The 23668-nt window shown below is 39.9% G+C and overlaps 1 protein-coding gene across 2 annotated transcripts in view; it reads left to right on the top strand.

Moving 5' to 3' along the window:
* Positions 1 to 23668, top strand: part of cnpy1 (canopy FGF signaling regulator 1) — a 73003-nt gene that overhangs the window by 19002 nt on the left and 30333 nt on the right. For both annotated transcript variants that reach the window (XM_002932481.5, XM_002932480.5), the window contains exon 3: positions 20259 to 20374. In XM_002932481.5, coding sequence (XP_002932527.1) covers positions 20259 to 20374 — 116 coding nt within the window. The remainder of the gene's footprint in view (positions 1 to 20258; positions 20375 to 23668) is intronic.

Genomic DNA, 23668 nt, shown 5'->3' with positions numbered 1-23668 from the left:
AGATGGTTATGCAAGTTTTATGGAAACTCATGAAAAGGCATATAGTAGTCATAATAGTCATTCCTGAGCAGAGCTCAACTGTCATGTGGAGGTGTACCAAGTAATACTAGAAACCCGAAGCTGGCGTAAAAGGAAAGAAGGATATAGAGAGCGCAAGAACAATGACTTGCTTTATGGCATAAGGTACCAGTTGAGTAGGAGAGAGATTAAGGTAGTACGTCCAGAGGGTAAGTGGTTTCAGTTGTCAGCTCTTGAGATAATGAGTGCCTGGGTGAGACTTTTTAGCTGTTGAAATGGAGAGTGGTGTTTTGTATATGAGTTGGAGTTTTAGTGACAATGGTGGAAAAATGTCAGAGAAATGTGACAGAAAGAAAGCATGTTCCTGTAACGGGATGTGTTCTTATATTCGAAGTAAAATGCAGGAGTAGTTTCGTATTGGGAGAAAGCTTTTAGTTTTGTCTTCTCTGTTCTGTTAAAGGTAGTAAGTTCAGGGGTAAAGTTTAGGGATAGAGAGAGGCTAGTATAATTTATTATCGTTCAAGAAAAATACTCCTGTTTCATGTCATTTTCTGGTCACTGAACAGATCAAACCATATCATTGGCCTCTGTGTCAGAGACGTTTGCTTTCAAAGGTTCTGCTAGAGTTGAGCTTTATGTGGCAACCTGAATTCAGGTTATTTATAACATATTTTATTTTTAATATAAGAAATCAAGGTGTCCTCTTACTTTAGCAGCCACCTTTAGCAGCAAAAGTCGTTTGGGGTAAGTATGTGCCAGCCTTGCACTCTGTTCATGTGTGATTCTAGCCCATTTTTATATGCCATAGGAATTTTTGGTTAATTAGTATAAATTTGTGCTACACAGTTGTCAAATAGTCAAAAATTATATTCAGATTAAAAAGTATATATATATATATTTCCTTCATAAATCCATTGCAAAAAATGGTAACCTGACTAAGACTGTGAGCCATTTCTGAGTTGCCCGCTTCAAGATTTCAATTAAAATGACTGAAAAGGTTAATGCAGTAGCACTGCCACTTGTTTTTATTTAAAGGTGAAAGCAAATGACATTACCACTTCATATTATTTTTTGACCAACTAATTTTGCTATATACTAACAGAGGTGTGCGTGTCTGTGTGAGTGGAAGTTTGATTTGTATGTGACATACCACACTTTTTTTAGTGTTTTTTAGTGTGGAATCTATACATTGATTTTTTTAAATGTCTGCTTTTAAAGGAGCAAGATAGCAACCTTACAAATGCATTTTAAATTACCCTGCCAGTCAACTTTAGAGGGTAAAAAACGACCCCTACAATGGTGAGAATTATTTGTAGACAGTAGAGACATTGAGATACTGCTCTAGGTAACATGAGTTCGTTTGTTGCGAAGTCGTTTGTTGTCTGCCGCCCTATGGGAGGCTTTCCTTGGGCCGGGTTGGAGCTGCAGAGTGCCATTGAGCCCTATGGGAGGCTTTCCTTGGGCCAGGTTGGAGCTGCAGAGTGCCATTGAGCCCTATGGGAGACTTTACTTGGGCCGGGTTTGAGCTGCAGAGTGCCATTGAGCCCTATGGGAGACTTTCCTTGGGCCGGGTTAGAGCTGCAGAGTGCCATTGAGCCCTATGGGAGACTTTCCTTGGGCCGGGTTGGAGCTGCAGAGTGCCATTGAGCCCTATGGGAGGCTTTCCTTGGGCCAGGTTGGAGCTGCAGAGTGCCATTGAGCCCTATGGGAGACTTTCCTTGGGCCGGGTTGGAGCTGCAGAGTGCCATTGAGCCCTATGGGAGGCTTTCCTTGGGCCGGGTTGGAGCTGCAGAGTGCCATTGAGCCCTATGGGAGACTTTCCTTGGGCTGGGTTGGAGCTGCAGAGTGCCATTGAGCCCTATGGGAGACTTTCCTTGGGCCGGGTTGGAGCTGCAGAGTGCCATTGAGCCCTATGGGAGACTTTCCTTTGGCCAGGTTGGAGCTGCAGAGTGCCATTGAGCCCTATGGGAAACTTTCCTTGGGCCGGGTTGGAGCTGCAGAGTGCCACTGAGCCCTATGGGAGACTTTCCTTGGGCCGGGTTGGAGCTGCAGAGTGCCATTGAGCCCTATGGGAGGCTTTCCTTGGGCCGGGTTGGAGCTGCAGAGTGCCATTGAGCCCTATGGGAGACTTTCCTTGGGCCGGGTTGGAGCTGCAGAGTGCCATTGAGCCCTATGGGAGACTTTCCTTGGGCCGGGTTGGAGCTGCAGAGTGCCATTGAGCCCTATGGGAGACTTTCCTTGGGCCGGGTTGGAGCTGCAGAGTGCCATTGAGCCCTATGGGAGGCTTTCCTTGGGCCGGGTTGGAGCTGCAGAGTGCCATTGAGCCCTATGGGAGACTTTCCTTGGGCCGGGTTGGAGCTGCAGAGTGCCATTGAGCCCTATGGGAGACTTTCCTTGGGCCGGGTTGGAGCTGCAGAGTGCCATTGAGCCCTATGGGAGACTTTCCTTGGGCCGGGTTGGAGCTGCAGAGTGCCATTGAGCCCTATGGGAGACTTTCCTTGGGCCGGGTTGGAGCTGCAGAGTGCCATTGAGCCCTATGGGGTAACCACAATAATATGAGCAATATGCATAAGCCGGCAAATCTCTGAGAGGAACTGTATGCTAACAGCTTGATATTTAGTTTAAAGATAACAATATAAATGGCATAAGCCTTCCCTCTGGGAACTCAAATCTTATAAGCCATGTTTTCAGGCAAGATGGGCATGACAGTCACTTGTACCAATGTTTATTAGCAATTGTCATAGGGTAACAGGTAATTTCTGGAGTTTTTAATCCCTAAAAACACAGCAGGCAAAATGCCTAAAATTGATTGATGTCCCGTTGCCCTTATGGCTCATTATTTTATTTTTTTATTAGTTCTATTAAACTATAACATTTTTTGTGAAGTGTGTTTAATTATTCACACACTCCTGTCTAAAAGCAAGTTTTTGGTGTGCAGAAATATTCCTGCTCTTTTTTTATTTTGTTCATTCCAGTTACTCAGATAACTCAGATAGTTTTATGCTTTTTAAGTTTCTAACTTGATATTTCACCACAAGAATCCATTCTTTAATACAAGTATGGGACCGGTTATCCAGAATGCTCGGGACCTGGGGTTTTCTGGATAAGGGATCTTTCCCTAATTTGGATATCCATAACTTAAGTCTGCTAAAAATCATTTAAATATTGAATAAACCCAATAGGCTTGTTTTGCCTCCAATGAGGATTAATTATATCTTAGTTGTGATCAAGTACAAGGTATTTTATTGTGTTATTATTACCCAGAAAAAGGAAATAATTTTTAAAAATTAGAGTTATTTGTTTATAATGGAGTCTATGGGAGATGGCCTTTCTGTAATTCGAAACTTTCATGATAACGGGTTTCTGGATAAGTTTGGGTTACATGAAGGAATCCATATGTAATGTTATATGGCTTTTTTTCTCAACAATCATAAGCTTAGAGGAATTTATATGTGGAATATTGTTTTAAAATATATAAAGGTCACAGTTACAAACTCTAGTTTTTATACAATGATATATTACGCTGTAAATCAACAGTTTCATAGCTCCCTTGATATACAAGGACTCCCTTAAGAAGGTTTATTTTTGTTAAGGAGTGATTGTACACCTTTAAAAATATGCCACCTTGGTTGACTTTATAGCATCATTTAACCTGAGTCTTCTTTATTAGTCTTGGGCCATTTGTAAGCTTTTTAAGTCCTTTCAAACAGAGTCACCAGCTTAACTGACTGTGTATGGGTCCTCCCCAATGGTGTATCTACCACATATCTATCAGGTAAAATAGATCCTATCAGGTTGGGTCTGCATCAGAACAGTGATGGCTTCCTCTTCCATCAGGCCTGCACAGGCGCCTACTATGATCCGATCATTGGCCCGAGGGCCAAACAATTGAATCAGACTGTTATTGCCTAGCTCAAGGTACCCCAAATAGCAACTTGTGGGGATTCATGTTCCCTTTTTGGTCAAGTATTTGGTTTGGGGCTCCCTTACCTTGTAGTAAGGTTACAGTTTCTGGGAAAATGTTGTTTTATCATCATTTCGCTACAGTTTCAGGGACATCTAGAATAACAAATTGGTTTCTCTTATTGTCTTTTAGATTGGGCTCAATGGTACATACTGTATTAGACAGAAAATTAGTTTCTTGTTAAAACTTCACCATATTTAGCTTTTATCCTAGGCCTCCCAATTTAGAACACCTAACATGTTTCCCTTGGTAAGTAAATGAGAGAGGGCACAAAGATATATGATACGATATGATGTATACGTTAAATTTTATGTCCTTTTCCAATCCTTGTCTGCATCCAGTAGCCTTTTGGCCTTATTGGTGTTCGCAGCAGGAAGAATATGAATACTAGTGGCTAACCAGTCATACTGGTATAGGATCTGTTATGTATGTATCTATATCTTTATTTATAAAGTGCTACTTATGTACGCAGCGCTGTACAGTAGAATACATTAATACAAACGGGGTTATTGAGATAATAATAGATAAATACAAAGTATTACAATAAATACAATATATAGTTGCAATAAGATAAGAGTCAAAGACACAAGAGTATGGAGGTCCCTTCCCCGTTATCCAGAATGCCCAGGACCTGGTGTTCTCCGGATAAGGGATTTTTCCGTAATTTTGGATCATCATACCTTTAAGTCTACTTCAAAATAAATCTGTATGTTTTATATATTTTTTGAATATATATATTTATTTTTTATATGTGTGTGCTTTTCATTGATTGATACAAATGAGTATTCCGATACAAGCTAAATTATAATTATTGATTATTAGAAATACCTTATAATTACAGTTGTATCTTCAATCTGTTACGATTGCAACATTTATAAAGGTCTCTCTGTATTCAGGTGTTATTCAGTTTTTTTGCTCTAAGATTAATTTTTTTTTGTGTGTGTGGAGTGGGATCCTCTGGTAATTCTATTGGTTTCAGGTGGATAAAAGGAATTTTGTGCTGTTTTCCTCCCCCTCGCCACCTGTCACTTTGGAAACCTGCCACACCTCCATTGTGCCTGGCATCGGAAAAGAGAGGGAGGCCGTTATGACTTTGTACAATAAGCAGCAGGACCCGGGCTGAAAAGTAACGTTTCCCCACTCCTCTGTCAGGGCACAATCCTCTAAGTCAGTGTCATAAATTTTCAAAAAAAACCTTAACGTGTTCCCTTTTTGCAAGGGTAAATAAACAGGCAGTTTAAAGGAAGAGATGCATAATTAAAATAGCTCTTAGTCATTCAGTATTTTACTGACAGCTCTTTTCTCACCTTCCCCACCCCCTTGTGGAAACAAAAAGAGCTTGAACGTGTCACTTTCTTGATGAAATCAATTTCCACTGGGAGACTGTTGTTTTTAATTTTGGTCCTTCTGTCTAGCAGGAAGTCATGCAAGTATTTTACCACCAGGGTACCTTGCCATTCATCTCCGAATCTCTCAGCAAAGAAATAACTGGCCTGTCAGCGTTTATTGCCACAGGCTACTGGCTGGAAGTGTAATCAGGTCTGATGACTGCAATTGTTGTACTATGGATACCCAGGCTGAGCTGTTAAAGGTGTTGCTCTTCTATTTATTATTATATGCCGCCATTATTTAATTGCACCTGCAGTGTTGGCCTGACGCTCTTTTTTAGTGGCACTAACGTGATGATTTTGTTCTACATGTTAGGCAGAGGTCACGTGGGAAGAAATTCCCCAAAAGTCTCCTGCCGGGTAACCATCTGAATGCAACCAGATGAGCGAGTGCCATTTGAGATGCATGCTGGGTAAAGCTGCAAAGGACGTTCCCAGAGCAACACCCTCTAAAGAATATGCCAAGGTGCTGATGTCCATTGTTGGCCTAGGGCCATTGCTCGGCATAAAACAGTATGAGTAGTGGGCTGCAATTTTATAATAAGTGGTGAATCCTTCTGTAGTGATGCTTCCCCTGTCACCAACTGTCAGCATAGATAGTCCTATATGCTGAGCGCAACTCAATTGAAATTTTTTTTTTTCATTTTATTAGTAAATTATAATTTCTGTTGAAATATATTTCTGTAAAGATTACTCTTGGAGTTATCAACTAGGGTCCCATGAGTTGTTATAGAACTGCTTTGAAAGCAGATAGAACAATGGTAAGGTGCATGACCAGTGTCCTTCATCGGGACAACTGGGGGCACATTTACTAAGATGCGTTTTTTTTTCTGGCTTGATACGCGATATAGTATAAATTCAAAGTAAACATGATCATTTTTGAAGTTCTAAAATGTCTCGACAATGCTTTTAATGTTCGTACGAAAATATTGCGATTGCGTTCCGAAAGTCACAAAATTTTTGTGCCGAAAAGTTTGTTAACGCCACGAAAACCTTTCTGGGTTTGATGCCTTCCATGTCTGGCTTTGGAAGCCTTCCATAGGACTCAGTGGCACTCAACAGATCAAACCTAGTGAAAAGATAGTCCTAATGAAAGTGTAACCAAGGCGTTAACGAATTCCGAAATGTTCGTATTCTTTGCACAAAGTACGTTTTTTTCGTGGAAATTTACCGAAAACCACAGAAAACTTGTGGAATTTTAACGAAATTTTCGCATACACACCAAAATGTAAAAAAAATACGAATATATCTCAAAATTGTTTAGTAAATGGGCCCCCTGGTGTCCTTCAATTATCACTGAAGCACCCAAACGTTGATATGCAGCTTGACCTTCACGTATTGTGTCAGGCCAATTCCATTCAAGTAAATGGGCTGCACATTCACATTTGGGCACTTAAACCACCTGCGGAGAATGCACCCACTGTGCCACGGACCGTACCTATAACATTATTTGCTCCAACACCCATCCTGAAAGATAGTGCACTCTGGGTGTGATGGGGCTTAAATACTTTGGATTCTTCCTGCTACCATCAAACTTTTATATTGAGTTCTATTATAATAAATGAACTATAAATGTATTTTTGACCCTCATTTCTCTGGGACCAACCAAAGTATTTTCAACGCTACAGACCTCATCAACTATAGCCAACATGGTCTGGGTCAGTCAATTGCTGAAGATATCAACTCTTACAAAGACTGCACTCATTCAAATCGAAGCATTATTATTAACATTTATTTATAAAGCGCCAACATATTCCGCGGCGCTGTTCAATAAGTTTAACTTTTTAGTATGATATCAGCTATAACGCTGAACCAGAAGAGGTTTCAATGTTTATTACTGTGTATTACTGTATAATAAACAGCTCTCTAGCTTGGAATTTTAAACTGCACGGTGACTGCCTCTAACAGCAACACAATTTGTTTGAACAGCAGCATAAAGGATGAATGGAAAAGCCCATGAATATGAAGATAAGCAAAAAAGAAAAAAACAGCCTCACAATCAATTAATTCCGGTTGCTTAGGTCACTGACCCCTAGCCGCCATGGAGCAATTTTAGTTTCACTTTGGAGGTAGAAGGTGAAGACCAAAAATGCAAGAGATAAGATCAGTTGCAAAGTTGGATAAATTACTTTCCAATTAGTTATCATTTTTTATTATAGATATTTTGCTTTTTTATATATATATATATATATATATATTTTTTTTTTTTTTTTTTTTTTTTTGTCTCTTACATACTTTCTCCCCACTGATTTTGGAACAAAGCAGTATATTTGTCAATTTCAAGAAACCTTACCAAACTTTTATTTTTTTAGTTTGTCTATTCTTTTACAACATTTCATGGTAAAATGCAAAAATAAGAAGCTTTTTTAAAAAATGGCTCTTGGGGTTGCACTTTAAAAATCATCTTGCTGAGATTACAGATTTCCTTCTTACGTGAAAGGGGATGGATGGGAGCTTGTTTTCCCGATTATGACACCGCTGACCACAAATAAGCTATTGTTGGCAGTTATTGTCAGTATTATCAGGGAAGAGGAAACTTTCCATCTGTGGTCCTAAACCAAAAGACAAGGGGATACATTTCTTAACAGATGGCACTGCACAGCAGAAGTAAGAGAGGCCTCGAGAGACACTCAGCCAGTCACTAGATATTTTCAGCAACATCTTGAAATAAATTGTCCCTTAAGAAATCTTAAGTATCCTACAGTATGTACTGGAACATTTCGAAATGTCACATATTTATACATATCCAGTTTAAGAGGTGCACCATGATGGATGTTCAGAAATATACATACTTAAAAAATAATATATGTTTTTCTTTCGGATCAATAATGTCACATGATGGACCAATATACTGAAAACCTAAATTAACATTAAACACACAACTTTACTTAATGCACAATGGTGCAGTTGGTTTTTCTTCAGAAAGCAGCAGGAAGGAAGCACGTGGAGGCATTGCAGATCGCTATCAAATTTAAGATAAGTACAGGTATAGGACTTGTTATCCAGAATACTTGGGACCAAGGGTATTCCGGATAAGGGGTCTTTCCGTAATTTGGATCTACATACCTTAAGTCAACTAAAAAATCAATAAAATGTTAATTAAACCCAATAGGATTGTTTTGCATCCAATAAGGATTATTTATATCTTAGTTGGGATCAAGTACAGGTACTGTTTTATTATTACAGAGAAAAGGGAATCATTTAACTATTAAATAAACCCAATAGGATTGTTCTGCTCCCAATAAGGGGTAATTATATCTTAGTTGGGATCAAGTACAGGTACTGTTTTATTATTACAGAGAAAAGGTAATCATTTAACCATTAAAAAAACCCAATAGGGCTGTTCTGCCCCCAATAAGGGGTAATTATATCTTAGTTGGGATCAAGTACAGGTACTGTTTTATTATTACAGAGAAAAGGGAATCATTTAACCATTAAATAAACCCAATTGGGCTGTTCTGCCCCCAATAAGGGGTAATTATATCTTAGTTGGAATCAAGTACAGGTACTGTTTTATTATTACAGAGAAAAGGGAATCATTTAACCATTAAATAAACCCAATAGGGCTGTTCTGCCCCAATAAGGGGTAATTATATCTTAGTTGGGATCAAGTACAGGTACTGTTTTATTATTACAGAGAAAAGGGAATCGTTTAACCATTAAATAAACCCAATAGGGCTGTTCTGCCCCCAATAAGGGGTAATTATATCTTAGTTGGGATCAAGTACAGGTACTGTTTTATTATTACAGAGAAAAGGGAATCATTTAACCATTAAATAAACCCAATAGGGCTGTTCTGCCCCCAGTAAGGATTATTTATATCTTAGTTGGGATCAATTACAATGTACTATTTTATTATTACAGAGAAAAAGAAAATCAGTTTAAAATTCTGAATTATTTGATTATAAAGGAGTCTATGAATGACGGACTTTCCGTAATTCAGAGATTTCTGGATAACGGGTTTCCGGATAAGGGATCCTATACCTGTACCTTGCAAAAAAAAGCAGTTACCATGAATGAATAGCTTTATAACATGCCTTTGGTAAAAAAAAATCATAGGCAGTACTTTCTCTTCAAAATATCCCCCCTACAAGTTTACTGAGAGCTATGGTCTCTTGCAAGACTGCAGCAGTGGCCATATGGAATTTTAGTGCTTGTTTAATTTTTGGCATAAAATGGCAATCAACCAGAATTGAAGAGGAAGTATGTATTAAATTGCAACAATATAAAGGATTACTTCAACAATATATATATTGGACTGCTATTTTCAGATTATGTATTGTGTAAAGACCTATCCTGGTCAGAGGGGCAGAATGACTGAATGAAACACTGGTGTTGCTGAACTGCCCAGCTAATACCTCACATTTGTCATGGTGCTTTCCATTCCACTTCTGCCTCAAAGCAGGTGATTACCTTTTATTCTTGGCTTGCGGGCAAGTTTTCGTTGCATAAAAACCAGGTATACTGACAAACAGAGCTTTCTGTAGGCTGCCATTCCGCATAGGGGCTACCAACAACCACCCATATTTGGCACCCCCTGGGCCGCTTGTGTTGCTCCCCAAATCTTTTTGGGGGGGCTCACTGGTAAAAATGGTTGGGGACCTCAACTTTAAGGTATTATTTTAGAAATAGGTAAGTTGAGAATTTACATTATTTTACATTAACATTTATTTATAAAACGCCAACATATCCCGCAGCGCTGTACAATATGTGGGTTACATACATTGGACATACAGAGTAACATATAAAGCAATCAGTAACCGATACAAGAGGTGAGAATATTTTTGTATGTAGTGTATAGCTTTACTGTACAGCACAGCTTTCAGTAAAAGGCTCTACTGCAAATCCTCACATCATACCTGTAAAGATATTGATAAATAATGATCAGTTTTCTGAAAGAGCTGTTATCAGAGAGGAAGGATGGAACTATAAGAGTGAAATACAGTGGATTTAGAAGTATGTATTGAAGAGAAAATTCCCAGAAAGGGAGGGAGTGCAGAGTTTAAGAAGATGGTGTCTTAATGCCTTTCCACCATTCCTCTTCCAAAAAAAGGTAAACGTGATAGATAGATATATATATATATATATATATAATATATAGGGTATAGAAGGCTGACTGGAGAACATAAGCATTTTGAGGTTTTTAAATGTAGACCATGAGTAATAGATTGTACAGTAGTTTCAGAATTGTACCCTTAGTGGCTGAAGGAAATGTGTAACTAAGGCCTAAGGAGATATGCAATCAATTAGTAAGGAAGACATAACCATTACTTTGCTTTGAAGTTATCTTCACGGTTGATATTTTGTTGTACATATGTAATTACTCTGCAACAGCTATGCCTGCCACCTAGAATGTACAAAGCAGCTGCCGATCCATTATTCATTTCCTAGCTATGTCGAGAAATCTCTACCAATTCAGAAGTGTTAAAGAGTTTTCTGCTAGGTGTGATTCTTCTAATTCTGCCATAAAGCAATGCTTCTGAGACAAAGTAGGCAATGCAGCCAGTGCTGGCCATGTTATTCAACTTGCTGCTCCAGCAAAACTGTTGTATTTCACCCCAGCGCAATATGTGGTTTTGGCTTAACCCCCTACTTGCTCTCTGAACCTTGTTCCTTGAAATAGTGAATTGTTTATTACTTGCATACAGGGCATCATTAGCCTGTGGTGGCACAAAAACAGAGAAATTGAATTATTGGATTGGATTCTTACATCATCCCCAAAATTAATCTGAACAAGTTTGGATATGAGCTTAGCTGCCAGTTTTTGCAAATACTGCCTGTTTTTATGCGGCATAAAAACAGCTTGGCGATTCTGTATTATGTAGCTTACAATCTCAACTTTGTCCTTAGGCAACACTGACAGTCAATGGGTTGTAAATATCCACACAGCAGCACCAGTGGGTCATTAAGTAGTTAGGAAATTCTTACAGATGCACCAGTGTTGCTACGTGGGTCTCCACAAAATGTGCACAGTTGGTGTAGTTGTTTTGCTACAGCAAAGTAAATTAACTGGTGATAGCGGGGAACCGAGTTTTTAATATTTTAAATGGTGAGCAGCCTCAATATAATGTTCAATAAAGAGATAAGCCTATAATTACTAGCACTTCCCACAAAAGAGACTGCGTCTTGGGTCATGGAGTCATGCCAGTGGAACGGTATAACACAATATGGAAAACAGAATTTTGTAATGCAGTATATGCAAATAAAAACAGAGATGGAGGACATGTACCCCTACTGGTGCTGTTCTGCAGTCGCAAAGAATGAACTGTCCAGTTCTATAGACTCTCATTCTCTATTCTCACAGAATAAAATATTTTTCAAAATGTGAGTAGTGTCTTTGGCGTAAATAAAGCAACCATTATTGGCAGTCTTAAAGAAGGAAATTCATTTTGGCATTTTACTGCCAATAGATTTGCCACTTTAGTGCCACCTAGAACATTAAATTTATTCTGCAGAAACCATTAACATACCTGAGTAAACAGCTTTAGAAGCTTTCTCCGTTTGCTTCAGATTGCAGCTGCCATTTTAAATAGCTTCCTGCTTGCAGTCTAGCCGTTATAGCTGAGATCACACATTCCTAAGGGAGGGGGGAGGGAATTCTTATCTTTCTTGTGGGATTGGGGAGCAGGAGAGAGCTGCACAGACTCTGGCCACTGGAATAAAGGATGTTTCTGAGAGAGGAAGTCAGACACTGGAACATCATGTTTACAAAAAAGAGACAAGAAATCCTGTGTTCTTTTGATAGAGCATAGACCTTTCTGATAAAGCTTACTTAGTTTTTACCTTTCCTTCTCCTTTAAAGGGTACCTTTCACCCGGACATAAAAAAAACTGTTTAATAAAAGGCCTTTTCAAATGAAAACATGAAACCCCAATTCCTTTTTTTCCTTAACACATTCATACCCATTATAAAGGCATTTAAAATGACTAGCTGTCAATCACATATTACCTTCCCTGCCCCATGCCTTAGGCATAGAAGCGGCGCAGAAAATTACCTTCACTTTCTATTCAGCATTAACTTCCCCCTTCCTCTTCACCATCTAAATGTGTAGCCAGTGCATAGTCAGGGGCATCAGGTCCCCCATTCTGGCACATAAACTAGAATTTGGGGTAATACAAAGGGGCCGATTCACTAAAGTGCGAAATAACGTGCACTATTTTAAGCGTGCGGTAAAAATTTTATCGCGTCTTAATTTTCGCACGATTCACTAAAAGCATACTTGCGCTATTTTACGTGCGATCTCGCATGCGTTATTTAACTCGCGAAGACTATTTCAATGCGGTATTTGCCGGTACATGCGCTAAATAACGCTCGCGTTTAGTCGCCGGATATAAATAGTAGCTTTAAATAGTGTATATCAATTGTCGCCGCATATAAATAGTAGATGCTTATAAATAGTAGCCGCTAGTGATGAGCAAATGTGTTCTGGTTATCTTTGGTAAAAAATTAGCAAATCTTTTGAAAGATCCACGAAATGGCAAAAATGTTGTGCAGGCAAAAAAATTGTTGCCCGCGGCTAATATTTTTTGACGCCTGTATCAATTTTTGGACGTGCGGTGAATTTTTACGTGGCAAATTTTTTCATGCGTTTTGCCATTGGCAGATTGTTTTGCGAAACGCATGAAAAAATTTGCCGCACGTCCAAAAATTTGCTGCGAATCCATGCCTGGCGAAACATCTCATCACTTGTAGCCGAATATAAATAATCGTGCGAATAAACGCACGCCATGTTAGCCATACACGCCAATACTTGCGGAAAATGACTATTAAAAATGAACATTTTGCTGCAAACTGGCGGCTGCGTCACTCTAGGGCAGTGCTGTCCAACTTCTACGGTGCCGAGGGCCGGAATTTCTCTCGCATACATGGTGGAGGGCCGCTAATGGAAGCCAGTTTTGACCACTCCCCTTTTTAAAACCACACCCACTTCAAACCACACCTATTTTATCACAATGGTGGTAGCACAGCAAAATCCCAAATGCTTGGTCCTTACTGTGGGGATATCAACCATCATTCATATGTGAAAGAATTATGTCATATTAAGATATACCCTTAAATTCCATATGCCTCCTCCTCCCCTGTGGATAGCAGAGCAACCCCCAGTACATAATTACACACCTTAGGAACCATTTAATGGCTATTTACAACTGCTAACAAACTCCCACAACAAACCCCTGCCAGGTTCACCTCCCACAAGCAGCATAGGGCAAGCAGAGTATGGCACACACAGGCAGCACTCTGCCTGTCCTATGCTGTCTGTGTGTGCCATACTCTGCCTGTCCTACCCTGCCTGTGTGTGCCATACTCTGCCTGTCCTACCCTGCCTGTGTGTGCCATACTCTGCCTGCCCTACCCTGCCTGTGTGTGCCATACTCTGCCTTCCCTATGCTGCCTCTGTGTGCCATACTCTGCCTGCCCTACCCTGCCTCTGTGTGCCATACTCTGCCTGCCCTACCCTGCCTGTGTGTGCCATACTCTGCCTGCCCTACCCTGCCTGTGTGTGCCATACTCTGCCTGCCCTACCCTTCCTGTGTGTGCCATACCCTCCCTGACCTATGCTGCCTGTGTGTGCCATACTCTACCTGCCCTATGCTGGCTGTATGTGCCATACTCTGCCTACTGTACCTATGTCTGAGGTGTGAAGAAGTGAACAATGGGAGTGATTACAGTCTGACTCTGAGGTGTGAACACTGCAGGGGGTGAACAATGCAGGTATTAAAAGGTTTGAAAAACACAGGGGATTACATTTTTAAACAATACAGAGGGATTACAGCCTGAATCTGAGGTGAGAACCATGCAGGGGGCCAGTTAATCTCAGTACTGATACCATTTAATGCTTACTCAAAGGTAAGCCATCAAAGCAGCCAGACAGGTGGGGGGCCACACAGAGGCGGGCCGCCAGTTGGACAGCACTGCTCTAGGGGAAACGCAGACTTGAATAAATAACACTGCAAAGTCCATATTTTATTGCCAAAAGCTCATTTACTGTACTTTTCTATAATTATCGCCTGCCTGAAGTAGGTGTTAATTTTCGCATAGACTAATGCGATATTTAGCGCGCCTAAGTGGTTGTGAATCATGCAAACGTATTCTTTTCAGCGCGGAAATTAACGCATGCGGTAAAACTAGCGCGAGAAATACCGCATGCGAAAATGTCGACTTATCGCATAATACTATGGTGAATCGCGCGCTAATTATCGCGACTTATTTAACGCAAAAAAGCGTGCGATAAATTTTATCGCACTTTAGTGAATCGGGCCCAAAGTTTGTCCAACCAAAATGGCACCTACCTGCTTGCTGGGATTGTGTTATTCCAAGACTGAAGTAAACAAGATTTATATTATTTATATATTTATCTATTTAGCTTGACAAACACATTAGAAAAAAAAAATTGGAATTATTTCTTTGGGTGACAAGTCCCCTTTAATCTGTTTGTTCAATCTGACCAAAAAAAACGCAGCAAAGCTTTTTTCCATCCTGGGATTAGTAGCAGTCCACATGATGTCCACAGACTAAAACTAAAGACTAACCTCTTCCAGGGCATGCAAAATACTAATTCCACTCATATGTATCTACATATAGGGGCATATTTATTATAATGTGCAAGCCAACATCACCGTTGATGTTGTGCATAGCAACCAATCAGATATTTGCTTTTGTTTTTCGAACTTGTAGGTGATCATTCTGATCTAATTGCTGATTTTGTGTTGCAATCATGGATGTAGCTTAACAAAATATATAGTGTATATATGTCCAATGAGTTGCTCTGAACAGATGACTGCTTACTGAATTTTCTCTAAATTCATATATTGTCTTTTTTAAAACTAAAGTAGTGGGTTGGGGGTGTGAAAAAAAATGATTCCAAAGGGAAAGTGGGGTAGAAAAGAATAAGAGTTGATTAGAACATCATGGAAGGGACCGGGGAATGGAGCCGCTTGGAGAGGCAGTGGAAGAGGTAAAAGGAGAATGAAAAGTAAAGAAAATAATATTTTCTGACTAAAACCAGCTGTGATCTCTTTGAGAGAGGGGCAATGCAGCATGAATTTAATAAATACAACATTTATTATCTGAGGCATACATTCTGGTTTGGGCTGATCACCTATTGTTAATATGCATGGGATCACTACCATATTGCTGCTGATAAGGGCTCTTTCTTTCCTCGACCAACATGATTAATAAGGTTGTTGAAAGCTACTCTGGGACACTATCACTGTTTATTTTATTTATTTTTTATGTACCTTATCCTGGTGTAAGCTCCATGGGGCTTAGTGAAACGCTAATCACTTCTACTGTATAACTGAAACCTGCCTGCATCATTTATGCTGCTTAGAGTCAGATTTGCTGGAGGCTGTGCCCTCAGGCAAATAAAAGATTATCTTATTTGCAATACATTCTGCTATCTTAAGATACTTTACTGGGAAGTTGCTTTGCACTGTACATTGAGAGTTGTAATCGATTTGCTACGCCTTTAAAAGAAAATACTATGTGACATACAACATCCTACCTTATGTTCCTTAGGCCCATGGCACAGGGGCGTATTCACCGTAAAAAAAGTGTTTTTACTGCGCCAATGAGCCTGACAATTGCTTCAATGGAAACCTCTTGTCACTAGCGGTGACAGACGGATTTCGCCCGAGATATATACATTTGATCTGCTGGTAACAGATGGTTCCCATTGAAAGGGTGCTTCTCCACCGACGGAGAATACCAAACCATGTTTCATGAGTCTTATGTACATTATGTAAAAGTATACAGTTTATAAAGCCTGTTGCCTTACATGAGTGATTGTTGGCAAAATAAGTACCGGTACAGTTCTGATGTCACTCGATGATATGGTCAATAATTGGCTATTTAAAACCCTCTATGTGGACTGGCAGCCTACAGAAGGCTCTGTATGGCATTATACTGGGTTTTTAGGCAACCAAAACTTGTCTCCAAGTCAGGAATTCAAAAATAGTCACCTGCTTTGAGGCCACTGGGAGCAACATCCAAGGGGTCGGTGAGCAACATGTTGCTTAGGAGCCACTGGTTGGGGATCACTGCTCTAGAGCAAAATGTTGCTCACCAACCCCTTGAATGATGATCCCAGTGGCCCCAAACCAGGTGCTTACTTTGAATTTGTGGCTTGGAGGCAAGTTTAAGTTGCATAAAAACCCAGTTTAATGCCAAAAAGAGCCTTCTGTAGGCTGCTAGTCCATGTAGAGGCTACCAAATAATCAATTGCAGCTTATATGGCACCCCCAGAACCTTTTTTATGCTTGTGTTGCTCCCCAACACTTTTTTTTTTTTTCATTTGAATGTGGCTTATGGGTTTAAAAGGTTGAGGATCCCTGTACTAAGGGTTTAAGCAAATCCAAATCAGACAGAAAGTCATAGGATTCATCCCAAATCTGAATGAGAATAGCAAATCCCTAGTAATCTCAACCACAGTCATAACTGCATTACAGCTACTTTACTTAAGTTAGAAATAAATCCCCATGGCAGCACATAGAGCATTTATTTTGCTTGTTTGTAGAGTAATGGAACATGAGTGACATATTTTTCTCCCTGGACTTTTCTTACGAAGCTGAATTCTTTCAGTAATCTTTCAATATAATCAATAGCTATTGCCCACTAGTGCGACAGGCCAAGGCCGTTACAATAACAACACTCCAATATGTATATTCAGCTAATAGTCACATGCATGATACTGGGGGTCAGTAACGGTTAATTATGGAGAGGAGTAAATGGGAAGAATTTTCGACTGGGCAATGATCTGGCGTGTTAGTACAAAATGTAACCCTTACTGTGATGGACAATTCCTTAGAGGCTTGATCTCAAGTTGCCATCCTATATTGAATTTAAAAAGAAATGTTGCTGTAAAAAATATTTCCCCACTAATAGTTAGGTGTTAATATCATAATACTTGGTCATGGTCATGGATATGACAAATGTCAGCTAAATGCAACATATATTAAAGAAGAGGTTGTCCAAGGGTTTCTCTGCAGTTGTCCAGTAAGTGAAATCTCTCCGTTAAGTGAGTAAACTTGCTTAGGGCGAGGTGGGAGAAGCTGCGCCTTCGCAGCAGCAGGTTCTTATTTCTTTTTCTGTTTGTTTTGACATGGTTTATTCATGCTTCTTAACCTCTCTAGAGGCTTATATCATATCTTGTTAGATGTTTCTTCCTTGTATTGCTGAATCTGCTACCATTGTGTGCCTTTGACTTAGTGCAGTAAAGTAAAAATGTAAAAACAGGAGTCACCAGGAATATGAGTTAAGGCACGAGAGTACCTATTGGGCAGCGCTGTTCAACAATGATCAGAAAAACATGGACTTTTAATGAGGTTAATAGAAGTTCTAAAAATGGTTCTAGGCTGTCCTCGTTAAAGCTGACAATATCTGGAACTGAAAGACAGAATGTACATCAGGGTTAAGTTCATGAATTTATGTTATGTAGGGAAAGGGTTTTGCAGACATTTTCTGGTTGATCCACTATTGTGTGGACCATCTGGTCATTTCAAAATCTGACTTGAATTAGACTTCAGACTAGGCCTCCAGAAGTGTAAATAGGATTCACGGAAATCTAACCTGAAATAATGTGGTGATCAACAAACTGGAAACGTACATTTTATGGGAGACAACTTGTCATACCACAGTATTCAAATTAAACTCTGCCAAAAAAATTGTCTTTGCAAAATTATAGTAAATATAACAATTTACAGAAAGTCAAAAGAGTCATGGACCGCACAATAGACAAACAAAACAGTTCTGTGCCGCCCATGAGTAGCAGTCGTGCACTGTTCTGCGCTGCCCAGCCCAATACCATGAGTAGCAGTCATGCACTGTTCTGCGCTGCCCAACCCAATACCATGAGTAGCAGTTGCATACTGTTCTGCGCTGCCCAGCCCAATACCATGAGTAGCAGTCGTGCACTGTTCTGTGCTGCCCAGCCCAATGCCATGAGTAGCAGTTGCATACTGTTCTGCTCTGCCCAGCCCAATACCATGAGTAGCAGTTGCATAATGTTCTGCGTTGCCCAACCCAATACCATGAGTAGCAGTTGCATACTGTTCTGCTCTGCTCAGCCCAATACCATGAGTAGCAGTTGCATAATGTTCTGCGTTGCCCAACCCAATACCATGAGTAGCAGTTGCATACTGTTCTGTGCCGCCCATGAGTAGCAGTCGTGCACTGTTCTGCGCTGCCCAGCCCAATACCATGAGTAGCAGTTGCATACTCTTCTGCGTTGCCCAACCCAATACCATGAGTAGCAGTCGTGCACTGTTCTGTGCTGCTCAGCCCAATACCATGAGTAGCACTGTTCTGCGCTGCCCAGCCCAATACCATGAGTAGCAGTTGCATACTGTTCTGCGTTGCCCAACCCAATACCATGAGTAGCAGTTGCATACTGTTCTGTGCCGCCCATGAGTAGCAGTCGTGCACTGTTCTGCGCTGCCCAGCCCAATACCATGAGTAGCAGTTGCATACTGTTCTGCGTTGCCCAAACCAATACCATGAGTAGCAGTTGCATACTGTTCTACGTTGCCCAACCCAATACCATGAGTAGCAGTTGCATACTGTTTTGTGCCGCCCATGAGTAGCAGTCGTGCACTGTTCTGCGCTGCCCAGCCCAATACCATGAGTAGCAGTTGCATACTCTTCTGCGTTGCCCAGCCCAATACCATTAGTAGCAGTCATGCACTGTTCTGCGCTGCCCAGCCCAATACCATGAGTAGCAGTTGCATACTGTTCTGCGTTGCCCAACTCAATACCATGAGTAGCAGTTGCATACTGTTCTACGTTGCCCAACCCAATACCATGAATAGCAGTTGCATACTGTTCTGCGTTGCCCAACCCAATACCTTGAGTAGCCGTTGCATACTGTTCTGCGCTGCCCAACCCAATACCATGAGTAGCAGTTGCATACTGTTCTGCGTTGCCCAACCCAATACCATGAGTAGCAATGCCATACTGTTTTGCATTGCCCAACCCAATACCATGAGTAGCAGTTGCATACTGTTCTGCGTTGCCCAACCCAATACCATGAGTAGCAATGCCATACTGTTCTGCGTTGTCCAACCCAATAAATTGAGTAGCAGTTGCATACTGTTCTGCGTTGCCCAACCCAATACCATGAGTAGCCGTTGCATACTGTTCTGCGTTGCCAACCCAATACCATGAATAGCAGTTGCATACTGTTCTGCATTGCTCAACCCAATACCTTGAGTAGCCGTTGCATACTGTTCTGCGTTGCCCAACCCAATACCATGAGTAGCAGTTGCATACTGTTCTGCGTTGCCCAACCCAATACCATGAGTTGCAATGCCATACTGTTCTGCGCTGCCCAACCCAATACCATGAGTAGCAGTTGCATACTGTTCTGCGTTGCCCAACCCAATACCATGAGTTGCAATGCCATACTGTTCTGCGCTGCCCAACCCAATAAATTGAGTAGCAGTGGCATACTGTTCTGCGTTGCCCAACCCAATACCTTAAGTAGCAACGCCATACTGTTCTGCGCTGCCCAGCACAGATGAGTCAAAATTGATGCAAAAAAATAGCACCGTATCATTCTTAGGCTCATTGCTCAAACATGGTAATGACTTTCAAATGTAAGGTATGCCTTAAGCGACTTGATATTTTACAGTTTAAAGATTTGATTTTGATCTAAAGATGCATTACATTTGCCGTAAATATGACACATTAGCCCTTCACCCACTCACTCATTCATTCCCAGGCACAGATTAAGTTATATGCATACAGCCCTGGCTTGCTGTAGTTTCTTTACAGTAGTACTTTAAAATGTATAGACATTGTTCCTGACTCTAAGCATTACCTTTAGCCACTTATCCTGTGAAAAAAAAAAACATGCAAAAATGATATCTAATTTCTTTTCCTTTCCCCTCCAGCCTGCAGGGCATTGGTAGATGAGCTGCTGTATGAAATTAGAAAAGTTAACCCAAAGAAGACAGTTGACGTAGGGTCATTCAGGATAAGTCCGGATGGAACACAAGAACAGAATAAGGTAAAAAAAAGCAGTGACAGAAATGAAATTTTGCTGATATTTCCAACCCAGAGGTTGGTTATAATTCCACCGCCGTCTTGATTGGATTTGCTCCCGCTGGGAACTGACATAACCTTAAATTTCCTTTTCATCTGTTTTATGTAACACTACTAATATTCACTTCAACTGTCCTGTTTCTTCTCTTTTAAATTAATTTGATCTTTTTTTAATTTATCTTTAGGGTCTGAGTATGTTTAGGGCAATAAGGGTATCCAGCTAAATGCAATGACTTGTCTTAAAATTGCCCCAAAGTATCAGTTAATTGAAATTGGCAAATGAAGACCTTTCAGCTTATCATTAGGGAATCTTTCAAGGCCACTAAAGTCAAATTCTTTTCAGAGCTTAATAATATGTGTGTATTAGTCTTCACTTGAACACATTTCTCTAAAGACTAAATGGCTTGCATTTAAAGTGGAGGCCCGGTTGCCCTATCCTATATATATTACAATAATGCAGCCATTCCATTTTGTTATATTTTCAGGGAAAGGAACCCTGTGAAGCAAATTTTTCTGTGTCCCAGTGCCCCTAAATTTGGCCATACACATGCATTAATGTTTCTGTGCTCTTGGGATTTTTTTAGGCAAAAAGGTTTCAAATGTGCATTTTCTGGTGCACTTTCTAACACACAGATAGGGCTTTAGAGGTTTTTTTTAACCACGGCTAAACACATTTCCACTAGCAACACGATTGTCTAATCATTTAATAAAAGATCCGAATTGAGAAAGCACAAATGAATTTAACTGCTTAACAAAAAGAAAAAGAACACGAAAACCACAATTTTTTTGTGGTTTTTAGATTTTTCCTTGAATATTTGTGAACTGTTAAACAAAAAAAAACCCAGTAATTAAATAAAGATTGTTATATGGCCTTGACGGCTTTTAAATGTTAAAGTTTTGTATTAGCAGTTTTCGTGGCTTTGACACATAATAAATGGTGAAAAATTAGTGCTTTTTCCACAAAAAGTTTTTAGCGCAAAAACACAAATCGTGAAAATAGAATAAAATATGAACTTTGGTAAATGGCCCCCTCAGACCTCCAAGGAAAGCTCATAAGCTTGCATTTCCCTGTATAGGTATCGGCCCCCTTATCCGGAAAACCATTATCCAGAAAGTTCCCAATTACCGAAAGGCCATCTCCCATAGACTCCAATTAAATCTAATAATTCACATTTTTAAAAATGGTTTCCTTTTTTCTCTGTAATAATAAAACAGTACCTGTACTTGATCCCAACTAAGATATAATTACCCCTTATTGGGGGCAGAACAGCCCTATTGGGTTTATTTAATGGTTAAATGATTCCCTTTTCTCTGTAATAATAAAACAGTACCTGTACTTGATCCCAACTAAAATATAATTACCCCTTATTGGGGGCAGAACAGCCCTATTGGGTTTATTTAATGGTTAAATGATTCCCTTTTCTCTGTAATAATAAAACAGTACCTGTACTTGATCCCAACTAAGATATAATTACCCCTTATAGGGGGCAGAACAGCCCTATTGGGTTTATTTAATGGTTAAATGATTCCCTTTTCTCTGTAATAATAAAACAGTACCTGTACTTGATCCCAACTAAGATATAATTACCCCTTATTGGGGGCAGAACAGCCCTATTGGGTTTATTTAATGGTTAAACGATTCCCTTTTCTCTGTAATAATAAAACAGTACCTGTACTTGATCCCAACTAAGATATAATTACCCCTTATTGGGGGCAGAACAGCCCTATTGGGTTTATTTAATGGTTAAATGATTCCCTTTTCTCTGTAATAATAAAACAGTACCTGTACTTGATCCCAACTAAGATATAATTACCCCTTATTGGGGGCAGAACAGCCCTATTGGGTTTATTTAATGGTTAAATGATTCCCTTTTCTCTGTAATAATAAAACAGTACCTGTACTTGATCCCAACTAAGATATAATTACCCCTTATTGGGGGCAGAACAGCCCTATTGGGTTTATTTCATGGTTAAATGATTCCCTTTTCTCTGTAATAATAAAACAGTACCTGTACTTGATCCCAACTAAGATATAATTACCCCTTATTGGGGGCAGAACAGCCCTATTGGGTTTATTTCATGGTTAAATTATTACCTTTTCTCTGTAATAATAAAACAGTACCTGTACTTGATCCCAACTAAGATATAATAAATCCTTATTGGAGCCAAAACAATCCTAGTTGGTTAAAGTACTGTTTAAATATTTTCAAACTTAAGGCAGGAGATCCGATTTATGAAAAGTCCCCTTATCCGGAAAACCCAGGTCCCGAGCATTCTGAATAACGGGTCCCATACCTGTACTAGTAAAAGTTGTGTGTTTGCATTAGAAACGTTAATATACTGGCGTTCATATAAAAAGCTACTATGAAGCCATAGGGAAGCCCTCCCGTTTCCAGTAAGGTGGTAGGGCTCACATTCATTTGACACAGAGATGTCCAACCAGATGTCCCTCTCCATGAGATTTTTATACCCGTCTGCTCAGTGGCAGCAGAGCCACAAGCACCACTGTAAATAGCAGGCATGTTGTTAAGACCAAGAGATACCACACACTGATAGGGTTTATCAGATGAACCTTATTTTTGTAACTTGGTTGAAATAAAAAAAAATAACACCAGACTATGTTAATAAATAAATCAAATAATATCACATTGACCTTGTTAACATTAAAGTACCATTTGTTTCTGTTTTAGTCCTGTCCGGCTGTGGGACCAGCAAAGTTTCAGCATTTCTTTGCTTAAAGAAAATACCTTTGAAAATAATATGAGCCTCTTAATGAGAAGCAGTTTTAAACTGGAAGGTTTCCCTAAAGCTATTTCATTGCTGGTTCCACAGCTGAGCAGAGAAACTCAGAAGGTGACTGCAGATAAAAACATTTTTTTCCTATCTGCTTTCAGTATCTAGTACATATTTAATATGTAGCTCTTTAATACCCAAGATGCCTAATACATAGCCCATACATGTTTGAATTCACAAAATGATTTAGCCTTTGCCGACTCTAATGCATTACTATTTCATGAATCCACTAGGCATTTTGTACTATAATGCCCCACCAGAACCTTCCTAGCGAACACCCAGAACCTTTAAAGTACAGCTAAGTACATCACTGCTCTTTAGTGCCCTACAGTGATACAAGAGTTTTGTCAAATCTCCTTTCTCTAACAAAATACAGGGAACACATTTGGTAAATAAAGTTTGTTGCACAGAATTATCAATGGTTTGTGGTAAGTTTGCTGTTGTATATATCCATTATATAAGCCAA

Source organism: Xenopus tropicalis, chromosome 6, assembly GCF_000004195.4.
Source record: "Xenopus tropicalis strain Nigerian chromosome 6, UCB_Xtro_10.0, whole genome shotgun sequence".
Taxonomy (NCBI): domain Eukaryota; kingdom Metazoa; phylum Chordata; class Amphibia; order Anura; family Pipidae; genus Xenopus; species Xenopus tropicalis.
This window is presented reverse-complemented; position numbering and strand designations above follow the sequence as displayed.